Source organism: Bos javanicus, chromosome 13 (genome assembly GCF_032452875.1).
Source record: "Bos javanicus breed banteng chromosome 13, ARS-OSU_banteng_1.0, whole genome shotgun sequence".
Lineage (NCBI taxonomy): Eukaryota > Metazoa > Chordata > Mammalia > Artiodactyla > Bovidae > Bos > Bos javanicus.
In genome coordinates, this window is record NC_083880.1 from 40,243,367 (window position 1) to 40,267,887 (window position 24,521).

General features: G+C 45.0%; 1 protein-coding gene across 2 annotated transcripts; it reads right to left on the reverse strand.

Moving 5' to 3' along the window:
• Window positions 1-16,893: 16,893 nt before the first annotated feature.
• On the reverse strand, window positions 16,894-20,251 carry LOC133259186 (amyloid-beta A4 precursor protein-binding family A member 1-like). Of its 2 annotated transcripts, none has more exons than XM_061436381.1 (2): window positions 19,835-20,251; window positions 16,894-17,344 (listed from the first exon to the last, which is right to left on the reverse strand). In XM_061436381.1, the coding sequence occupies exon 1, from the start codon at window positions 20,113-20,115 to the stop codon at window positions 19,870-19,872; it is 246 nt and encodes an 81-aa protein (XP_061292365.1). In that variant the 5' UTR covers window positions 20,116-20,251; the 3' UTR covers window positions 16,894-17,344; window positions 19,835-19,869. The 2 variants fall into 2 exon arrangements, with proteins under 2 accessions (XP_061292365.1, XP_061292364.1); XM_061436380.1 differs by having other exon boundaries at window positions 16,894-17,347; window positions 19,835-20,206.
• Between the last annotated feature and the right edge of the window lie 4,270 nt (window positions 20,252-24,521).

Below are 24,521 nucleotides of genomic sequence, written 5' to 3' on the forward strand. Positions count from 1 at the left end.
TAAAGAATGACAGTGAACTTTAGGTTCTGAATGACCAGAAGCGGGGACCTCCCTGGCAGTCCAGGGTGAAGATTCTGCACTTCCAACGCAGGGGGCCCAGATTCCATCCCTGGTCAGGGAACTAGGATCCCATATACTGTTGTGGCTCAGCCAAAAAAAATAGTAGGATTTTTCAGTGTGATCAGTTCTTCCATATACTGTGACCTATTTGGGGAATAAAGGTAACATAAAGGTAGTTGTAATGCCCCTAGAACCATATTCCACGTGCTTTAGGTTACTTTTTCACTAACACGCACACATCAGACAAGCAAACATCTTACTTTATTATGTTTCACAGATACTGCGATTTTTGCGAATTAAAGGTTTGTGGCAACACTGGGTTGTCAGATAGCCAGCATCTTTTAGCAATAAAGTATTAAAAAAGAAAAGAATTATAATCATTCATCGATTTGTTAGGGAGGTGATCCTTTAAAAATCAACCTTGAAAATGGACAAAGGGAGATTTCAGAATGATCTACCAGGACCTTTTGTTTGTTAAGTGAAATTCCTAGCCCTGGAGACTTGAAACAAAGAAAGCTTCCCCCTTCATCCTGTGTCTGCTAGGAACACACAGTCTTTTATCCATGCTGAAGGAGCTCATATTTCTGCCTGGCCATTCGTGTGACTATCTTTTTATGTTCGGTTCTTCAAAACCCCGCACCAGACAGACTGCTGGACTTTGGAGCCAGAGAAGGAGGCTCTCCTGATAGAAAGGAGCTGGAGTCCATGGGGTCTTCCTCAGACAAACCCCTCCCCGAATCGCCTGCTTGAGCTCCTCGGTGAAGCACCTAGATAACAGTATCTGATGCACACTTCTTGAGTTGATTTACAAATGCTAATACCACCGCCGGATGGAAGATTTCCCTGAACACCTGGCCCCAGCTTACTGGAGCCTAAGGATGGATAGTGTTAACCCCTGTGACCTCACCATCAACCAATCAGGAAATTGTGCATGAGCAAGATGCCCCTCCCTCACCTGGCCTTTAAAAACGCTTTGCTGAAACCCACTGGGGAGCTCGCATGTTTGGAGCACTCGAAGTCCCAGGTTCTTTGTATGGCGCCTTAGAGTAAACACTAAACTTTCCTTCACCACAACCCAGTGTCAGTAGGTTACCTTTACTGCAAGTGGGCAAGTGGACCCGAGTTTGGTTCAGTAATACAAGAACTGCATTCACTGTGATACTAGTGGGCTTTCCCAGTGTCTGTTAAGAGCCCCAGGTGTAATCTCAGGAAGGAAATGCTAAAATGAGAAGGACACAACAGATTGTTATACTCTTGTGATGACACAGGAAAGGTGACTTGGATGATTGATTAGAAGGCAGTTTAGGTCATAAGACCTTGCCAGTGTTTACCAAGAACTCCCAGGGGAGAGACAGTGCTAACTTTAGTGGAAACTGCTGGAAGGCGGGAAGTATTGTTCAAGAACTGCCGGCCCACCAGGGCTCTGACTCTGCCTGACTTGACAAAATCTTTTACGGATTGGCTTGTTTGGCCTGGACTAGTCACTCAGAGCTTAAAAGCCACGAGCAGGTATTGCAACACTGAGCTTCTGAACCTGGATCACCAGACTTCAGGCACGGATTCATGGTGATGCTACCGAGACCTCCAGAGCTTGTGGGGCCCTTGAGAGCACTCACTCTCCTCCCGCTGACAATTCTCCAACTACAGGACCTACATGAGGTCCTGCAAGTCTGTAATGATAGATCCCCATCTTCTAGAAGCCCTGGCCCTTGGAAGTATATTCAGAGTCTTGACACAAAGGAATTTGTTTTAAAGTGTGGCATTCAATACACTGTTTATATGGTTTATATGTCTCTTACTTTGGAAAGTGAAATCCTAGCAAAGAACAATTCGTATTTAACTGGGTCTGGTATATCACAAGATAAGTTGAACTTGATTGGAAAACACTGGCAGATGTAAAACTTACCCTGCTGACATTCACCCAAGAAGCTGAGCAGAAATTCTTTTTTTTTTTTTTCAGATATTTTCCAATTTTACTGAGATGTAAGGTCCGAAACTCCAGTACTTTGGCCACCTCATGCGAAGAGTTGACTCGTTGGAAAAGACTCTGATACTGGGAGGGATTGGGGGCAGGAGGAGAAGGGGACGACAGAGGATGAAATGGCTGGATGGCATCACTGACTTGATGGACGTGAGTCTGAGTGAACTCCGGGAGTTGGTGATGGACAGGCGGGCCTGGTATGCCGCGATTCATGGGGTCGCAAAGAGTCAGACACGACTGAGCGACTGAACTGAACTGAACTGAATTAACACACCAAATGTAAGTTTAAGGTGTACAGCGTATTGATTGACTTAAAGGGTAAAGTAACTATCACAATAAATTTGGTTAATATCCATCATCTCATATAGATACAAAAGAATGAAAAAGAAAAACAGTTTTCCCTTTGTAGTGAGAATTCTTATACTCTCATAACTTTCAAATATACCTTACAGCAATTTATTTACTATAGCCATCGTGTGGTATATCATATCCCTATAGCAGTGTATACTACAGCCATTGTGTTATGTATTATATCCCTACAGCAACGTTTACTATAGTGTTTATTATAGCCGTCATATTGTATATTATATCTCTGATATTTATTTATCTGATAGCTAGAAGTTTGTTCTTTTTGACCACCTTCATCCAATTCTTCCTGCTCACCCCCCCATTTGCCCCATCTCTGGTAACCACAAATCGGATCTCTTTTCCTGCAAGTTTGTTTTATGGGAGTTCTTTGCTTCTTTAGGTTCCACGTATAAGAGAGATCATACAACATTTGTCTTTTTCTGTCTGGACTTACTTCACTTATCACAATGCCATTGAGGTCAAGGTCCAAGAATGAACAGACATTCTTGGTGTTCCACCCAGTGTCATCTGTCCTCACCTCGGCCTGGAGGCCACGTGCAAGAAAACTTGTGACTCTTGTCCAAAGGTTTTTTTCTTCTTGTGGGAGCATACTTGGTCCATGCACAGGGCATGGTGAACACATCGGAATCACTGCTCTCAGAAGCTGCCCTCACCAACGCCAGACAGGCAGGTGATGGGTAAGGAGCCCAGCTCCCTCATCTTGGTAGTGGAATAACTCAGGAATGCCGTACTTACCTGCTCGATCGTGAACCCTCCCCTCTCTGTCTCCCTTCTTCACCACCGTGGCCCCAGTGTTTCCTGGGATCCTCTCTCAAATCAACTACTTGCTCTCAAATCTGTTTCAACCCTAGAGAGCGCTCAGTCTTACAAGAGAATACAGTCAAAATAATAAGCAGAGGTTGTTAACAGAATAGTACATAAGATTTTCAGTGTTTCTTTGCCAGCACTGAGTTCAGCAAACAAGGAACTGATGTTGTAAGTTAAATCAAAGTGAATTAAGTTGATGAAAAGTCCAGCAAGACAAACCTCAGGGCTTCTAGGTGGATGACAGACAAGACAGAGAAAGGATGGCTCCAGCCATCTACGTGACCGATCAGTCTAGACCTTAGCCTGGGGCAAAGTAAGGTGAACTGTAAAACATCTCCACCCTTTCTCACCCAACTCAGAAACTCCACGAAGCCTGATAGAAAGACAGCATCATTCTTTGTGGCTCCTCCTGCAACTTGTTCAGCTGGCACAATATTATATTTCTGAGATTTTTTTTATCAGTTCTGATATATATCCTATTATTTTAATTGCTTCATCATAGTCTGAGGGCATGAATCCTGTACAATGCATTGCTTCATTCTCCTGTAGATGGATATTGAGATTGTTCTAAAATTTCACGATTGCAGCCCGTGCTGTGACAAACACTCCTGTCTATGTCCCAGTGCACGTGTGCCTCTATGTGTGTGTATGTGTGTATAGGTGCGTGCAAGGTTGCTAGGTTATATACACGGGTGGAAAACACTGAATCTGCAGCAGTGGTCGCCTCTGGTGGTGAGTTTAGCAAGAGTGGCCCTTGGAAGGAATGTGATTGTTTGATGGGCGTTGGTCTCATCATTCCTGACTGAAATACACGGCTCATGATTTAAAAATACACAGTTACTCTGGTTTTGAACTGACCCAGAGACAACTCTTTTCTGGCTTTAACTTGTTATCTTTCCTTGTTAAAACTTCCTCTTAAGCTCTGATGTCTCCAAGAAGCCTGTGCTCAAGAAACAGAACCAGGTCTGTGCAAAGTTAGTAAAACACTCATGTAGAAAAGGAATTTTTCAATCAGTGTTTAATAGAAAACGTTTCTCTGACTCTTAACTTCTTCCCCCAACTTTATAAAAATCTATTTTCAGAGTATTGACTTATGTAAACAGTCCTCACCTCTCAGAGAATTCCAGGATAGCTTTATCCATCAGGCTCTGAAGCGGGGCAGCTCAGTGATAAAAGCCATGTAGGTCATTTCAGGCTTTCAGCCTTTGTTATTTCAAGTCAATAAAAATAGTTGGCCAGGAAGGTGACTCAGGAGTTGCGTGCTCTGGCTTACTTGATTAAGATAATGGCAGGTTGATTTGGCTGTTTTCATTCCTCTTCACCGCTTTATTCTTGCTAGAAATGAGATAAAATGGTCATTCTTCCTTCCCCATCTCCAGTTAGTTAATCAAAAAATTATTTTCACCACATTGATGTGATTGCCCACGAGATTTCTGAATTAGATAGCCCAGGTTTTCCCTAACTTCCTCACCAAAAATTCCATCCATGAAGGTATAGTTCAGAAATAGAACATGAGTACTATGACCATGTGAGTTTCCATCAGGAGGGAGGGAAGCTGTGATTCAGCTGTTTTGCAGACACTGATTACCTAATCAAGGCAGCAACGACTCTGCTGCTATTTAGAGGTGACACCCTGGATCATGAAATCTTTCTCATTTTGAGTGTTCCCTTTAGTTTAGAGAGCGTGGAGTGTTTTAAAATATTAATGAGACTCCAAGGCCCTTCTGTGTTAGCAGATCAGGCTATCAAGAACTTACCTTAACTAGTCAATAGAAATAATACTTCAAAATATTAGTAACTAAAATTCATAAAGCTCCTGATACATGTGAGACACTGTAACTTTTTTGTTTTTGATCAGTTTTTATTGGAGTATAGTTGTTTTACAGTGTTGTGTTAATCTCTGCTATACAGCAAAGCGAATCAGCTATACGTACACATATATCCCCTCTTTTTTGGATTTCCTTCCCATTTAGGTCACCATAGAGCATTGAGTAGAGTTCCCTAAGCTATACAGTAGGTTCTCTGTAACAGGTTTTTTCTTCACACACTATCTTTATCCACACAGTATCTTTATGAGATAGAGATTACTACTATCCTCATTGTACAGATGCAGGGGCTGAGGTTGTTGCTGTTTAGTCCCTCAGTCATGTCTGACTCTTTGCAACCCCAAGGACTGTAGCCCACCAGGCTCCTCTGTCCATAGGATTTCCCAGGCAAGAATACTGGAGTGGGTTGCCATTTCCTTCTCCAGGGGATCTTCCTGACCCAGGGGTCGAACCTGAGTCTCCTGCATTGGCAGGTGATTCTTTACCACTGAGCCACCATGGAAGCCAAACACCCAAAAAAAGCTCCATGAGGAGCTCTGGAGAGGATACTGTAAATAAGATGCTGTAAAAGCGCAAATTTTCAAATGTTCTTTCTTCTCTAAAAATATCACCAGCTCTCCTGAACATGACCCATTGTGATTCAGAGCAAAGGATGAGTCCTGGGCAAAATCCAATGTGGGGCAACAAACAAGAAACTGGCCTGGGGATGAGACACTTGGGCCATGAGATTCCAGGGCCCTCATTCTCAGGGATGTGCAGTGCTGGCCTGCACAGAACCCAGGTTGCATAATTGTTCCAAGTCTGAGCTTTGAGTTCAGGCTAAGGGCAGTTTCCCTGAGTACTCAGCCTGGGGTCAGCAGGAGCAAAGGGAAGGGAAATGGAGAGAAGCTGAATGCCCAGTGAGGGCGTCAGTACAAGGCTTACCAGCATCCTCTGTTCACCCCAAATCGGCCTGCATGGAAGATGCCTTAGGGGGAGGAGGGGAAGTGGAGGGGACCAGCAGTGGGCTGCACATCTCCAGTGTGTTCTGCTCATGACCAGCTTCTAAGCAAGCAGCACCACAAGTGGGCCTGCACAGCCTCACCCATCTGGCCTGCCCTAACTGCCCAGACCCCCGTTCCCCTGCTCTCTCCTTCATGATCCCTCTCAGTCACTCTGGTTCTCTTTCCCTCGTCTGTTCCCACCTCTTGGTTTTACACTTGCTGTCTGCTTTGGATGGAAACTGACTTTATCTCTGCTCATGGTGCCCGGTTGACCAGGCCTCACCCCAACATCACCCCCAGGGGGGCCTTTACTGTTCTGACCCCAGATGAAAGCAAGGCTCATCCCTCCCACACACCCTTGACATCAACCGGTTTGATTTTCCCCAGGACACTTTTCATAATCCGAAATCATCTTGATCAAGTGTGTGCAGACAGCTCTGCATGGTGAAAGCTTCCTCTATAATGGGAGCTCCATGCCAGCCAGGATTCTGCTATTACTGCCCCTAAGAGTGCCTGACAGACAAATACAAATACCATATGGTATCACTTATATGTGGAATCTAAAATAACAATACAGACAAATTTATTTAAAAAACAGAAAGAGACTCACAGACATAAAAATCAAAGTTATGGTTTCCAAAGGAGAAGGAGGTCAGGAAAGAATAAATTAGGAGTTTGGGACCAACAGATACATTTGTTGCTGTTCAGTCACTCGGTTGTCTGACTCTTTGTGACGCCATGGACTTTAGCCCACCCAGTTCCTCTGTCCATGGGATTCTTCAGGCAAGAATACTGGAGTGGGTTGCCATTCCCCTCTCAAGGGGATCTTCCTAACCTAGGGATAAAACCCAGGTCTCCCACATTATAGGCAGGTTCTATATTCAATATCCTATGATAAACCATAATGGAGAAGAATATGAAAATGAGTATTCTTTTTCATATTCTTCTGTATGTATAGAGGAATATATATGTTCTTCTATATATATATTCTTATATACATATGTGTGTTATACATATGGATATAAAACTGAGTTACTCTGCCGTACACCAGTAACTAACACACTAATGAGCTATACTTTAATTTTTTTTTAAAGGAGTGCCTGGCGTACAACAAGCACTTGATAAATGTATGTTGAGTGGATGAACTCTGTCTGCCTGTTTCAGGCAGAGAAGGCCATTATCTTGACAATTCCTATATTTCTCCCATCCACCCTCTCTGATATACATCAAGTTGAGAAACCAGATCTTGGCAAGTGAGTTTTCATGTCTGTAATATTCTGGAGGCCATACTGGGCTCCTGAGTTTTGTATCACATGAATATGAAACAACAACTGATCTCCGAAACAATGCAAATATCCAAAGGGAAAAAAAAAACTAGACAAATTACCTGTCGATACTGCAGAACATGACCCAACAATAAAGAGGAAAGAATCAGTGATTCAGGCAACCAGTTGTGTCCAACTCTTTGGGACCCCATGGACTGTATAGTCCGTGAAATTCTCCAGGCCAGAATGTTGGAGTGGGTAGCCTTTACCTTCTCCAGGGGATCTTCCCAAAACCAGGGATTGAACCCAGGTCTCTCGCATTACAGGCAGATTCTTTACCAGCTGAGCCACCAGGGAAGCCCAAGAATACTGGAGTGGGTAGCCTATCCCTTCTCCAGAGGGTCTTCCTGACCCAGGAATTGAACTGGGGTCTCCTGCATTGCAGGCAGATTCTTTACCACCTGAGCTATAAGGGAAGCCCCATTCAGGCAGCAGTATTCGTGAATCTCTAAAACATGATGAGTGACAGATGCAGACACAAAAGAACACATCTATTCCACTCACATAAAATTCTAGAACAGGCAAAGTTATTGTCTAGTTATAGAAATCAGAACATGGCTTCTTCATGTAGAGACTGACTAGAAAGACAATGAGAGAACTTTGAGGTGAGACGGGAAAAAGCATTCATTTTGTTTGGGACAGTTATTACACAGATGGGTACCTTTGTCAAGAATTATCGAACTGGACATTTCAAAACTGTATTTTGTCATATGTAAAAAAAAGAAAATGTTACTGAAAAAATCCCTCTCTCGACCATCCCAAGGTGAAACAGGGAGATAAAAGCTGTGTGATTAACTGTAAGGAGAAATTAAAACTGCCAGAATATGGAGTAAAATGGTGAAACAATATAAGAGAAGACTTCTCTGATATAACTCTGAGGAAGCCCAACTCAAGCTGAGAGAAGAAAGACAAGGGTATTTGTTGTTTCATGCAAGTGAGATGTCAGACACGGAGTTGGCTTCAGGGTTCAAGATTCACAAGGAACTGGGGCTCTGTCTGTCATCCCCTTTGTCTGGCTCCTTTCCACCCCACTCCCTGATAACAGGATGGCCGCTGCAGAATGGGGGCTGGATTGGCCCTCCCTGGGCCCCCTGCCTATCACTGAGGCTGGAGGATGGAGGAAAAGCCAAGTTACCTGGGAGAGAATGAGGGAGGAAAGCTCTCCAGAGAAAATGGGGCGTTGTCACGTGACATATGGTGAATGGCCGTGGAAGGGGAGTCAAACTCCCAACAGAGGCCACTACCGCATTAGTACAAATGATGGGGAGAGTCCAGCAATCCATGAATAATCTAAACATCACCCCTCACTCAGCAATATGCCAAGAAGACAAACGTACCGGCTACAGCTAATGACCTCCAACTTGGTGGGTGGGGACTTGCATGTGTGAGGAATGTTTTTCATTTTATTTTCTTGCTGAAACTAAATCTAAAACCTGCAGGTAGCAAATATGAGATCACTGTGCCTGGTGCTTCCTCGTTCACACAAATCTATCATCACTTCACTCCATGAAGGGCAAACACCTCTATATTAGACAATTGTCAGGTAACAAGGGGCTTCCTCCAGTCCCTAACCTGCTGGCAGAATTATAACTGAACATGACCTTTGTACGGAAAGGAAGCTGAAGAAGCAGCATTTGAATGCCTGCCTGAGTGTTTTCCCTCATTCAGAAAATCCAAAGCTTTGCTTGGATTGGCTCTGCTTTCCTGATACGCAAACAAGCCTTTCCATCTCCCCCTCATAGTTTTTTAGAAATGTTTAAGCCTTCCAAAACACTTCTCTGGTCATTCATTTCCCAACATTTGAATCTACAGTTCCAAGAAGTAAAGAACATTTGCAGATTTTTTTTTCTTTTCTGGTTCACAGTGATAGGATACAACACAATGTACCAAGAGAAGCCCAACTGAGATCATTAAAACTTCACCTTTTATGAGACAGCTAACAGTGATTTTGTCTTTTTACGCTAGAAATCCAGCAGAAACTCACGAGGTTGTGCCTTCTGCTCCCCCGAATACACAACACATAAGTCATACCTTGCATGATCGCAAGATCAACTTGGCATCCCAGAACCAGTCTGGGGAGCTGGTCCTATAGCCACGGGAGTGACACAGACAAGCTGTGGGTCACCTTTGTGAATGGTGGACTCAGAAAAACATCCTCACAGGGTAACCTTGCTGCAGTCATTTGTATTTTTTTCACTCCTTGGTATAGAACTGTGTGTATCTTTGCAGTATGATTGCCCTGTGAGACAAATTGATATGATAGAACCCAAATGGCAGGTACCATCTGTAGTGTTTGAAGTATAATCTGAACTGGCTAATTTAAACAGTTTTAAAATGGATGCAGACAACTGAGTGTTCGCTAAACTTGGATGGGATGTGGAGGAGAAGGTGCACTCAACAGAACTCCTTCACGACCTCATTTCTCAGCAGTGTGTGGACCTGAGAGGTAAGACAAAACGTTCTAGGAAGGAAGATTCAGACTCTCAGAGACCTCAAGGAAAGGTTGTGTGCTCCTCTGCCAGTGCAAGGGGAACATGGGACTGTGCATAGGTTCTACCAAAAAAGTCACATACATAAAGGTGAAAACTTTCAGCCACCCACCCCGCTTACCTTGCATCCAGCAGGAAACCAAACCCAGGGCAGGTGATCAACTCCCAGTTTTCTAAGCCAGTACAGAATTTTGAAATACTCTTCTATCTTTAAAGTCCTGAGTGAAGTTACTTGATTTTTGACCTTTGAGGGGGAAAATTTCCAACAATACATCTCATTGTTTGATTTGTAAAACCAAAGGGTTTGAAGATAGTTTCATAGAAAGAAAAAGGATGAGAGAGATAGAGACAAAGACTGAAAATGACATACGGGCAAAAGGCAGTTTAGTGACTAGACCTGGATTGCAATGTTGCTTCATCACTTAGCAGTTGTAGGGTTAAAATCTGAGACAGATTCCTTCTCGGAGCCCCAGTTTCCTCAAGTGTAACATGGAGACAGTGACCAAGAAGGGTAGCTCTGGAGCAGAGAGGATGCCTCCGGTGGTTGAGATGCAGAGGGGCTCAAGACAGAATTGCTCCTATTGGTGGCTCTTGCTGTTGCTATGGTTACCCCGCCCTGCCCCACCCCCCATGTTAGCTGCAGACAGGCCTCTGGCCCTTACATTTGGAGTTTGTCCTCCTGAAAAGTCACTGTTCTGCCAGTAAAGGAAATGGCCTGGAGCCCTATTCTCAGATACTGTCCAGGGCAGAGGAACCAGTGCTCACAGTGTGTTTACTCAAGCCAGAGGGTTCAAACTGCTTCCTCAAATGGTCCCAGGGAAGCTTTGTCAGCTGAGTGCTTATGATCGGCTGCCTGGGAAGGAATAATTAAACTCCTGCCAACACAAAGCGCCCTGTACACACCTCGGAGCAGCCTCCTTGTTTTTTTCTAAAGGGCATGGCCTCCCGGCCCCCAGAGATAATCACATCTGTGTTGTGATTTAGCCAGAAGTTTTAAGGCTTCAATGTTTCTCTTGCCCTCATGGGCACTTTGTTAGGAGCAGTTCAGGGTCTGTCTCGCCAGGAAGTCCATGGTCCCCCTTAGGCCTCGCTGGAAGGGGCTGGAGTGGGTCCCCCACAGCTAAGGGAGACCAGCTCCCATCTCAGTAGAAGGTGCGACTTCAATGGATATGGAATACGAAACAGAGGGCCAACAAGTGCCAGAAGGGCATGCCTTTCCAATGCCTTTCCAGAAGGGCATTGAGATGCCCTTCTGGAAAGGGAGCCTAATTGCACAACATCCTCGTCCCGGAGGGTCAGAACTCCCGGTGGAGAGGGGCTCTAATGTTAATAAAAAGGGCCCCTGAAAGGGACAGATTCATACCTGTACATGCTCAGAAGAGATGATGAAGGGAACTTCCTGGTGGTTCCGTGGTTGAGACTCTGTGCTCTTACGGCCCATCACTGGGGGCACATGACATTTCTCCAAGATATTTGAACCCTGAGGGGACTGGCTCCCAACATGGACGCCCCCAGCTCAGCCCCAGGGACCCACCAGCTGCACCAGGGGACTCACACACTTGAACACACTGCACTGCTCAGATGTGCAGAGAAAAGGGATCTCCTCCTGTGGTCTGCCCTTGGTCCTGATCCTCCCCTACCAAAGAGGGAGAGAAAACAGCTGACTCTTAATTCTGACCATTTGATCCGTTCACTGTCCTCTGAAGCGAAGCTCGGCCTTGCCGATTTCTGTCTCTTCTGCTTCTTTCACAGAGTCTTTTGCAAAATGGCTTTTTGGATGTTTGGGAGGAAGGTTTAGGGTCCTGGGGGATGGTGTCTTCTGGCTCCTTCCCAGGAGGGATGGCATTTGTGTCCCTGGTTCTTGAACACCTGACTGGCCTTTGGGGCACAAAATGTGTGACTGGGGGTCTCCGGGTCTATCCCAGGCCCACAGGGACCACCAGCCATCGTCCTCTGGCTGGTTAGCATCATCTTTGTGGTCCCTGACTCAGATGCTCAAACCATGCGGAGGCCCCCAGCTGCTGAGCACCCACCTGGCTTCTGCAGACCCGTTACTTCCCCCCCATAACTGGTCCCCAGCGAATGCACTCAGAGCTCTCAGTGCATCAGCCCACGAAGGCCTGGGAAAGCTTCATCTCAGGCCTGTTACCCACAGCGACTCAGCCGAGCCCTGACATAAGCATGTGAGTGCAAATAGCTCATTCGGGAGATGACACTGGGAAACACTGGTAGGGAGGAAAGGAAGTAAACAGGAAAAAGAGAAACCAAGAAAGCGTGCATCATTTTAAAAAATATATTTGTTTCTTTATTTGACTGTGCCGGGTCTTAGTTATGGCATGCGAACTCTTAGATGTGGCATGTGGGATCTGGTTCCCTGACTGGGGATTGGACCTGGGTCCCCTGCATTGGAAGCATGGAGTCTTAGACACTGGACCACCAGGGAAGTCCCAAGGTTGCATTATTAAGCACATTGCCACTGTGGACAACTGGGGTTTAATTCCCCCAGGGAAGCTGAGAAACAGGGCAGAACAAGCCTCAGAGTTAATAATTCATAAAGCGAACTGTGAAGATGACACAGAATATGCATGCAAGGCAGTGCAGCACCCAGCACTTGATAAAGGCTCAGTAGACCTGAACACAGGCTGCTTCGCCACCAGCGCTCAGGCCCCAACTGCTGCTGGCCAGCTCTTGCCAGGGCTTTTTCAGCTGTTGGTTTTTTAGGATGTCTTTGATCTCTTCTTTCTGATCCTCGCCCTCTTTTATTTTCACTCCCTGAACTGAAGCATGTATTTCCCAAGGTCCAGTCTGAGTTTTCCACTGTCTTCCTGCTGAATGACTTCATCCACACCCAAAGTTAATGGGAAAAAAATCGTCAATTCCCTGCAAACACTGATCCATAGAGACCCGCCTGGGTCTCCATTCTGTCTTACTCCAGTGAAGGGACTGCAGCAGTCCCTTGTCATTGCCTTGTCATTGCCAGTGTGTTAGAAGGTGTAGTAAAAGCAGCTGAGTGAATGTTTGATGATGTGAAATGTTGTAAGGTTTTGGGGGAGATGGGTCTTTTCATACCACTTTGCTGGGAGTCCAACTTTATATGGCTTTCTCAGAGGGCATCTTAACAGTAATTGTTGAAACTAAAAATACATACTTTTTACCACCCAATAAGGCTACTTTTTGCATATCCATCCTAGAGAAACTCATTCAAATGTGTGCAGTGGAATTCATTCCTATTAGTTATATTAGCCACATATTGTTAAATGTCCATAGATAAATGAAAAATGATGTATTTATATGATAGAATAACTCTATGGCAGTTAAAAAGAAATGAATGAGAACTCTGGGTCGGGAAGATCCCCTGGAGAAGGAAATGGCAACCCACTCCAGTACTCTTGCCTGGAGAATCCCATGGAGGGAGGAGCCTGGTAGGCTACAGTCCATGGGGTCGCACAGAGTTGGACACGACTGAGCGACTTCACGCAGTCACTCACTCACATATCAATCTGGATAGATCTAAAATAGTTGGGGAAAAAAAGCAGCTAGCAAGCACTGGTAACTTTTCTATCCCAATAGTTTTGCCTTTTCCAAAATGTTTTATGAATGAAACCAAACCATATGCAATCTTTTGAGACTGGGTTCTTTCACTGAGTGTAATACATTTGAGATTTGTCCATCAGTAGTTCCTTTATATTGTTCAAATGTGTTGCCTTTTTATCAGGCTGATAGAAACCAAACTCACAACAATGGTGAACTCTGGGAGGATGGAGGGAGCCAGGGTTGGAGATGGAGAGCATTAAAGATTTGACTTTATTGGTAATGCTATCACTGAAAAGAAATCAGTGGATTTCTGTCTTGACATGTGTACTTGAAAATTATGTTTACAAAGGCAGTAGATGAAGCTGATAATTGCCCTGGTCATTGAGAGAACACCTCTGTTCTTAGATAATATACAATGGAGTCTTTAGGAGGAAAAGCTATGATGTATTCAACTCACCTGCAGAAGAGAAAGAGAAGATATAGGAAATTCCTGATATCAGCTGAAGAGGAAAGGAATTTCATCAAGTAGGGAAAGAGACAAGCTGGGGGAAGCGTCTACCTTCCAAGTCAAAAGCAGAAAAGAGAAGGTGGGGAAAGGGCGCACTCTTCCCAGGCATCTTGGGAGGCAGATGTGAGATGAGAGGAAGCAGGAGGATGAACAGGCACCTCAGGGCTCAGGTCCAGGGCGATCAGAGCGTGTTTGCATAAGGAGTTGTGAGGTTTGTCAGCCTGGTCCTCCACGTGTTACTAGGGCCAGGATCCATGGCTTCAAATTCATTTGCTGCTGAGGATCGTGAACAGTACTTGGGGGACACCTCGGTGACACACGCATCTCTCCTCAGACCTGGTGAGCTGAACAGCTGATGTCGGGTGATGGAGGTCAGTTGTGCAGCAGGGGAGCCCAATGGAGAACTAAAGGCGAGAGCTGGAATCTCGGGGCTCCTGTCCCATCCCTGTACCACCTGCCTTCCTATGTGCCATCTTAGCCTTGACTTATGATGGTGAAGGGCAAACCCAAGGTGGTCCAGAAATATAGGTGGGTGCCACAGCCGCACTGGTACTGGATCTCAACTTCAGACAAGGGACTTACTCTTCAATGTCACCTAACTTCTCACCCCACCTCTTGGCCTTTCTAGATACTGCTACTAGAGTACCAAGTGCTACCTTCCACTTACCTCTTGGGATATTCACCTTCCTTCCCAACTAAACTTCCTTTACCATGTCCCTCTTTCTGCCAGTGGCTCCAAAATTTTCAGCATCCAGACAGGTCACTCTCACCCTGTCCTTTTTCCTTTTCTTCTCAATTAAAACTTTGCCTGAAGAACATCTCTTCTGCCTTTGACATTTCCTGACTCATTCCTTCTTCATTCCCGTGTTCATCAGCCCCGATGAGGAGTCATTCCTGTTTAACCAATCTTTCTTTCACTCTGATCTCTCCCTGTTCATTGCTTTCTTCACGCTGCTGTCAATCATTCCAATCCCTCCCCCACCCCACAGCAGCCTCCCATTGTCCATTTCTTTAGTCACTTCCTGGTCATCTTTAGTTTAATTTCCCATGTCCAAGAAGTCACTGCCCTATACATTGTTTCCTTCAAATTGTCTCATATTCATCTTTTTTCATCATTTCCATTGCAGCCTCCTAGTTCTATAACTCATCACCCAAGAACCCAGTAACCATTGGCCTTCTTGACTTCAGTTTCTCCACCCTCCCCTACATTCCACCACTGGACTAATCTTCAGCATCATTTCCCTAGACCACACCTTTGCTCAAGAATGAACAGTGGCTTACTGCTCTTTATTATGTCAAATTTAAACTTCTCTTCCTGACTATCATCATTTGGCCCTACACCCCAATTTTCCCACCCACCCCACATTTTTTCCCATTCCAAACTAAGTTTCCTCCACCCTGTCTGTTCTGTAAACACTCTATGCTTAGTCCTAAGCATAGAGATTTGCTCAGACTTTCCATTCTCTGTTCAATCAAAACCTGTTTAACTTGTTAACATCTATGGGATCTTTCATGGCCTTTCATCCACATCTCATGTTCTATCAATACTAAAACCAGAATGTTGGGAGCAAGAGATCAGATTTGACCAAGGCAAGCTGAGACTAAGAGTTTACGGAACTCCCACTAGGTGACAATCAGGCATTAGGGCCATAAGCAGAGGTCTGAGAGAGAACCCATCACACTAAGGATAGTTCTGTGGGTGCAGGAGGTGGTGTCAATCCTGGGACGTGAGTCTATGACAGAAGTATGAAAGAAGACTTTCAATTCGCAGAAAAGGGCAGGCATCTGCGTTTGGAATGCACTCAGAAGTCACAGACTCAGTTCACTCAAGGGAAGAAAGGTGTAAAGAAGAGGAAGGCAGGAGGCTGGTGGTGGAATTGGTGGCAGTGGATGATTCTGGCAGGCTGACCAATGAAAAGTTCTGGCCTTCACCGTGAACATCTTGTGTGCTTGCTTGAGCTCTATAGTGCGTAGTCTCCAAGGAAATTCTTTCCTTCACCTTTACGTAGAAGTCATTCTGCCATTGACAAGGGGCATTTATTTCACCTCTCCTTGCTTCTGGGTTGGTCTCGTGACTGCTTTGGTCAGTAGACTATATGGCATGTGATGTTATGGAACTTCTGTCCTGAACCTTAAGAAGCCTGGCAGCTTCCACTCCTTGGAACACAGTTGCCATGCTGGAAGGAGCCCAAGGGACATGGAGGAGAACCGGACACTCAGTGTTCAGCCCCAGCTCAGCTCCCAGCCAACAGCCAGAGTCAACCAGCCACGTGAGTTCTCCATTGGGATGTCTGGTTCAGAAAAGCCCCCACATTGTCGACTGGAGACACCACACAGAACAGAAAAACATCCAATAGGGCCCAAGTCAAACCACAGAATTGGAAAGATAATAAAAATGATTGCTGTTTCTAAGCTTCTAAGTTTGGGAGTGTTTTTCTGCAATATAAAGCCAAAACAGACTCAATGAATGTCTTGGCTTCTAATGGGTACTTTCCTTAGCCATCATTCATGACATTCATGCCATCATTCATGACATGCTGAGAATCCAGAAGGCAAGGTGCCTGGCATGCCTGGGGGAACCAATTCATTAATGACTTGGGTCCGTCGTGATAATTCTCTTTTCTTCCAGGTGTAGCACAGATAATCTCATCTATCTTTTGTTTAGATTCCATTTTAGCATTTTATTTTAAGTTATTTGTATTATTTCTCCGATTTTTAAAAAACTTATTTATTTGTTTTTGGCTGTGCTGGGTCTTCGTTGCTGCGCACCAGCTTTAGAAATTGCGGCACACAGGATTATTTGCCCCTCAGCATGTGGAGTCTTCCCAGACCAGGAATCAAACCTTTGTCCCCTGCATTGGCAGGTGGATGCTTTGCCACTGGACCACTAAGGAGTCCTCTCCAATTATTTGTACTGACTAATCTCATGTACTCCAAAACCAAACCCGTATTTAAATCTTTTCTTTCCTTCCCTGTTGCTTATTGCAAAGTAAACACACAATACACATTGCTGAATTGAAAATTCATTTCCAAATATTCCTTTATTCCTATAGGATTCCCTTTTAAGTCTAGCTCAAGAGACCAAGAAATAATATCCACCTTAATTCACATCTTATGTGTAATGGTTTAATCATATAAAGCTTCCTTGGAAAACAGAAAACCACAGATATATACTCAAAATAATAAAAATTTGCCAAGATAAATTTGAAAGAAAATAAAGTAAAAAATGGGTAATTGCCAGTGACATTTGGGTCCAAAGCTGGATCAGAAAGGAATCAGAAACATTTTATAATGCCAGCACGTTCATTTTAAAAACTCCAAACATTGAATGTATTTCCCAGCATTGTGTTTAAATCCTTGGCTCACATGCCTCATGGTAGGGTTCAAGTCTGAAATGGGGCCGAACACAACACAAATGAGGTGAGCAAGATTCCACAAGTCAAGTCCCCTGGAACACAGCGTCTTCTGGAATCAAAATAAAATTAGAAGGTTATTCTATTGTCAATATGGGCGTGTTCGGATTTTTGGTTTATGGGAATGTATATGGCGACTAGGCAGCCTAAGGACTGAGACATAAAGAGCAATCATCGACTTAATCTAAACACACGGCAACTGCTTATGAGATAAGCGATAAACAGGTTCTGCAACAATAAAACTCAGCATACTTTTGAACTTATGAATTATAGTTAGGAATGGCTAAACCTGTTTGGTCAAATACGTGACAAATCTTGAAGCCTGATACTTTGTTGGGAATCTTCTCTCCTTACCATCAGGATGAAGATATTGCTTCTGATGGTCCTAAACTGTTAGAAAATCAAAACCAAAGTCTATCTCAGCACTTAAGAAAATCTCAGATTAAAGAAAAAGCCAGATCATATGTAATATTAAAGGCACTTCAAATAGGTCCTTTTGCAACCTGGAAAAAATGACTGGAGTACACAAACACCCCTATTCCTGAGGCTCTGCAGCCAGAGAATTCCACTGATGGAGTTAGGGTCACATACAGCGTAAGAAACATTGGTTCGATCCCTGGTGTGGGAAGATTTCACATGCTGTAGATTACACATACAAGCAGGAGGTGGCTTGTGAAGGTCATGTGACTGCCTTGAATCAAGATAACAACAATGAGCTTCTGGAAACTATAGTTCCGCTCTTGGGGGGTGGTGGTAGACAAGCTACCTTCTCTGCTCAGCCTGTTTCTAAACTCATCAACATAAAAATCGATAATATTGATATCTGTCTTGCTTGCCTCACAGGATGTTATAAAGCTCAACTGAGATAATATATGAAAAAACATGCTGGAAACAAAGAATGAAACACTATAAAAATATAAGATGTCAGATATGATATCAACACGGGAGGCATAAACAAGAAAGGAAGCATTGACCCAGCTTGCAAATCAGATGATGGGATGAATGAACACGACTGATACCATGGTGAGCCACATGAGTTGTGGATATTTTCATGTGGTGGCAAGGGAAACATGATATGTAAACTATGGCTTCTCATAGTTGGAAAGGCTTTATCGGACAACTGGAATGTGGCGGCCTCAAAGGAAGGAAGGAAGGATGAGCGGGTGAAAGAAGGAAAGGGGGAACACCATATTTGCTGGGATGTAGGCGACATTTCAAGCTCTGTATACCTTGGTCAGGACTAGATGACGGGAAGAATTGAAGGACAGCCCGAGGAGAAGAAGGCAGGAGACATGCCAGTCATGAGCAACCAAATGTTTTCATACTTCCTGTTATTTTTGTTTTGTTTTTTGTTTCTTTTTCATACTTTGTCTCATTTAAGCCTCACAAACCACCTTACAAAGTAACATTATCATCCCCGCTTTACAGAGGACAGAACTGAGGCTCAAAAAGCTTTATCTAACTCAAGGCTACTCATTCACAGATGGAGTTTAGATAAAAACTCAGGTATTTCTAAGGCTAAAACTTAATGTGTTGGGTTTTTTTCCCCTGTGCCTTGTGTCATTATTTACAAAGTAACAGGAGGTCCCAAAAGTCCCAGTGTGGGTAAGATTGGAGAAGGGTGTTGGGGTGAAGTGAGAAAAATGTGGTCCAAGCAATGGGCAGAGAAAATTCTTCCCTCCCTACAAACTTCATGTTTTAAATGACCTAATTTTCTTCCAACTATTTTAATATGCTCATCTTTTAAATCATAGAACTTAGCCATGTTTTATTTTCTTTTTTTCCTCTCTCTCTCTCCCTACAGGCAAAAAGAAAGAGAAGATAATTACCTTGGGGCTGACCTGCCCTTTTTAAACACACAAGGACAACCTGTCTGCCATCTCGTGATCCCCACCCAAACCACCCGCTCTGGAAATAAACACATTACCCTCGCCAGAGTTGCTGCAAGACCAGAATTACAGGACAATCAACTATAGGAAATGCTATTGCAAATACAATGGCGGGCAGAATACACATGAGAGCCTTGTCAAATTCCTCTTACAAAACTTCCTCTTGCAAACATCCTCTTATAACCGTGGTGTGATAACCACTCGCCAAAGGACAAGGGACAAGATGGAGAGCCCCCTGTTCTCATTATAATTAATTGGTTGTAAGACAGACTTGAAACAATCGGGATCGTGATGCAATTCCAACACAGGCTTCCTCTGATGAAATCTTCCCTGGGCTGCAGGAAATACCTCAGTGGGGAAGGATGCATGCACCAGTCACACAAGATAGACCGAAATGACGAGTTTGTAGTTTCTACACCCCATGCCAACTTTTTCTGCTGCATTCCCATTCTAAAGGGAATTAACAACTGATTTCCATGAAAAATAAGCACAAATCTTTTTTAATTGCGAACGTTTTGTTTTATAGACCCCTGTCTGATAGGGTAGAACCGAGACTTTCTGGTCCAGGTATCCTTTCAGAGAAAACTCAGCTGCCTGCCAACTCTTCCTGTGCTGTGTTTCTGTGCTGCTTTATTTGAGGTTGCAAGTACCTGGAAAAGAGAAGCAGATGTTTTTCTTTTTTTTTTTAATCCGAGCGCGCCAGGCACTCCCCATGCTCATCTTCTTCCTGCTGCTGCTGCTGCTGCCCAGGCTGGGCGCGAGGGTCCTCGACGGCGCGGCGGCGCCGGGGGCGACCCGCATAGTGCTGCTGCTGCTGCTGCTCCTCCTCCACTTCGGGGTGCTCCAGGTCGGCCTCCACCGACTCGTTCACCTCCCCGCCTGCCGCCTCGTCCGTCACCTCCACCTCCGCTGCCCCCTCCAAGTGGTTCATGGTGGGCGTCGGGGACGGCTGGGAGAGAGGCTGGGCCGGCTCACTGCGCTCTCATTTTGCTCCAGCCGGCTGGAAAAACAAGAAGGGGGAGGGGCTATTACGTGGTTCAGACTGTAGGGAGAAGCCGAGTCAGATGTTTTTCAAGAATGTTTATGAAACTTCTGTTTTTAAGGTGCACATTAACGGGACCCAAACTCTCTTGCATTTGCAGCTCACTTCTTGAAATTACGTACATGTCCTCTAGAATTTGCTTGGACAAATCTTTATCCAATGGGCATTGGAAACCCCTTGGTTTCTGCATTGAAGCCGTTCCTGTTTTGTCAATGGCACCCCACTCCAGTACTCTTGCCTGGAAAATCCCACAGACGGAGGAGCCTGGTAGGCTGCAGTCCGTGGGGTTGCCAAGAGTCTGACACGACTGAGCGACTTCACTTTCACTTCCTATAGCCATTTAACAATGCTGTGATAGTTTCAGGTGGACAACAAAGGGACTCAGCCATATGTATACATGTATCCATTCTCCCCCAAAGTCTCCTCCCATCCAGGCTGGCACATGACATTGAGCAGAGTTTCCTAAAGCACAGATCTTTTCAAAAGCACATAACATGATTTCACTCAGGACTTAAAGCCAAGCTTCCAGGATCCCAGGGACCTCTCCCAGAAACTGTTTCAGATCTGGTGTTTGGAGCCCTTGGTGACCATCAACACTGGTTGCTCTTTTTTTTCTCTCCTTTCTTTGTGACCAGCAGTTGGGGTTTGAAAAATGTTCTCACTATCGCAGGAGCCAGACAGTCTGGGTTTGAAGCCAGCTTGGCCACTTTCTGGCCACTTCACATGTGAGGTAATTTCACCCCTCTAAGAAGAAGCTCTTCATCCTCAGAATGGGGGTAATTAAAATGTCTGGGTTCAAGCAGTCCTTGAACTCCACTGCGACCTGCCGTCCACGGATGCTACCGCGTTTTTGCTGCCCCTCAACCCCACGCAGCTCTCCTTTCCTCTTTACGCAGCTTGAATCCCGCAGCCAGTCTATATCATCTCTCCCTTGCAGAGACCCTTGGCTTCCTTGTTCCTTTCTCACTGGTTTTGTCTAAGTCTGATGCCCCTTCTCTGTGTTTGTACCCAGGCCACTGAATGTGGCTGGACAAGATCACGGCCACACTAACTGTCCTCCCTTTCAGTTCACGATGAGGGGTCTCATCGTGCTGCTCTATGGGCCCAGGCACTGTCTCGGCCCTCTGACTCTCCCTCTAAGAAAGTGGAAGCAAGCAGACAAGTACTGACTCATCTTTCCCTCAGTGATGTTTCCATCCTTGCCTTCTGCGACTAGGAATAAACTGCCCACAGTCGAGTTAATGCCACCGTCTGCAGCTATGTCACAGAATCATTGACCCCCAGACTTCTTGTCTCTTGTGGAATGGTCTCCAGCCATGTTCTCCTTTTGCTTTTACAGTGTTCATTTCCCCCCTTTTACTGGGTGATTCCCACTGTACCAGTGTATCTCCTATATAAAGCCTCTCTCCTCACCCCATGTTTTTCTCCAGCCACTGCCCCATTTTTCAAATCTGCTGCTGCTGCTGCTGCTAAGTCACTTCAGTCGTGTCCGACTCTGTGCGACCCCATAGAGGGCAGCCCACCAGGCTCCCCCATCCCTGGGATTCTCCAGGCAAGAACACTGGAGTGGGTTGCCATTTCCTTCTCCAATGCATGAGAGTGAAAAGTGAAAGTGAAGTCGCTCAGTCGTGTCCGACTCTTCGTGACCCCATGGACTGCAGCCTACCAGGCTCCTCCCTCCATGGGATTCTCCAGGCAAGAGTACTGGAGTGGGGTGCCATTGCCTTCTCCAAATCTACTTTGTAGCAAAACTCCCTTGAATGTTGCCATCACCAGCTGTTTACAGTTTCATTCCAATTCTTTCTTAAACCCACTCCATTCCAGCTCTGCCCTTACCCGCCTCTCCCACCCCATGTTCCCGGTGCCTTTTACACAATCAACCCAGTGGTCAGCTCTCAGGCATCACTTTTTTTTTTGGCTTATTTTTATTTATTTGGCTGCACCAGGTCTTAGTTGCAACATGTGGGATCTTTAGTTGTGGCAGGAAAACTCTCAGTTGCAGCCTGTGGGATCTAGTTCCCTGACGGGGGATCAAACCCAAGCCCTTTGCATGGGGAGCATGGAGTCTTAGCCACTGGACCACCAGGGAAGTCCCCTTCAGCCATCGTCTTATTTTGCCACCAGCAGCCTTTGACACGAGGGAGAACTTGCTTCTCTCGGAAACTCTGTCTTCACTTGGTGTACCTGTTGCTAGGACAGCATAAAAAATTTATCTCCAAATTTAATAACTTAAAACAATGAACACAATTATTTTGCTCAGAAATCTGCAAACTGGACAGGGCTTGGTGGGGGCAACTCATTTCTGCTTCATTCTGTATCAGAGTGGACACTTGAAAGCCAAGGACATTTGGCGATACTTGAAGGCCAAGGGCTGGAATTTGTTCACTCACATGCCTGATGCCTGGGCTGCAAAGACTCAGACACAAGGGGCTGGTGCCCTTGGGCTTCTGGGGCGTCTCTTTGTTTCTATTCCTCTATCTGATCTCCCCAGCGTGGTGGCATCTGCATCAGAGTAGCCAGATGGCTTACATCCTTGGGCCTCACAAGTGTTGAGAGAGAGAGAAAGAGACTGGAAGTCAGTTTCCCAAGTCCCACCTCCTGACCTAGCAGTGTTAGCAGCACGTGGTCAAGGGAGAGAGTGAGTGGCTTGATAAAATCCAACAGAGTAGGCTAATGAATTGGAAGTGGGTATGAGAGAAGCGACATCAAAGATTGGGTTGAGCATGGTCACCTGGCAGGATGGAGCTGCCACTGAGTGGGGGAAGAGAGTGGTGGAGTGCCATTGAGTGGTCTCCTTTATGGCTGACACCATCTTTGGAAATGATAATCTGCCGCACTTGGCTTCTGGAATCCTACATTCTCCTGGACTTTCTCCTGTCTCAGCAGCAGCTCTTCCTCCCCCTGTTTCACGTATTCCTCTTCTCCACTCCTCAAACTTCAGGTCCCCAGGACTCTGTCCTTGGACTTCTTCTATTTTTTATTTTCTTCTCTTTCTTGGTGATCTCAAAGCGTTTCATGGCTTTCCATGTCACCTATATTCTTTTTGTTGTTATTATTCATGAAGATTAAAAAAAAAATTTTTTTTATTGGAGTATAGTTGATTTACAATGTTGCGCTAGCTTTAGCAATCCCACTCCTGGGCATATAACTGGAGACAACCACAATCCAAAAAGATACATGCGTACATGCACCCCAATGTTCATTGCAGCACTATTTACAATAGCCAGGGCATGGAAGCAACGTGGATGGCCATTGACAGATAAATGGATAAAGAAAGTATGGTACATATATACAATGGAATATCACTCAGCCATAAAAAGGAAAGAAGTAATCCTTTTCACTTGCAACAACATGGATGGACCTAGAGATTGTCACACTAAGTGAAGCTTGTCATCTATATTCTAATGACTCAAATGTGTATGTCCAGATTGGACATCGCCCATGAACTGCCTACTCGATAACTCTTCTTAGATGGCTCATTGGCCTCTCAAATCTAATGTATCAAAGACAGAACCCCAGGTTGCTCCACCCAATGCTCCTCCAGTAGATTCCGCCCATCAATAGAAGCTCCATCCTGCCAGACGATCACGCTCAACCCAATTTTTGACATCCCTTCTTCTGTAATACCAGCCTCTAACTCATTAGCAGACTCTGTTGGCTTTGCTTTCAAAAACACATTCAAGATCTAACCACTTTCTAATCTTACTTCTACTCGCCTCTTTCAAGTCACCCATTCTCACTGTTGCAAATACTTTGTCTTGATGCTAGAACTCTCTCTTTGTTACTGATGTGCATTCTGCCAAAATTTCTAGTCGAGAACAACTTGGAAAGCGTGATGGTGTGGTATATGTTTCAAAACTGTTCCAGTTGCCTTGTTTTTCCTCACCTTTCCAGGCCCTAAGCTGCCTCTGATGCCTTGTGGCAAGGTGAATGATAGCATGCCTCATCTCATATCTTTAGGCTGGTGTGGCTAGAGGCTAGATCAGGGCGGGAGATCAAAGTCGTATACTGTGTGAGCAACACTGGGACATTCTGTTGCAGGGGTTTTTCAGATTTCATGATGAACATGAACCCATTTAAGAATCTGGTAGAAGCCACAAACTCTCCCACAAAAGGCATGTACAGCAAAGAAAAAGAACTTGAGATCCACAGTGGGGCTCTGACAGCTGTTCCCAAATTCCTGAGTCCAAGGGTCTTGGGTAAAGACCCAGTTCCATAAAGACTAAGAACCAGGTGCCACTTAAATTGGATCAATCATTTTCATGCTTTGACATCACTGTGGCCCTACTTTTCAT

Bases quoted from the DNA above. Each gene is read 5' to 3' on its own strand.
- LOC133259186 (XM_061436381.1), bottom strand. From the start codon at position 20,115: ATGAACCACTTGGAGGGGGCAGCGGAGGTGGAGGTGACGGACGAGGCG.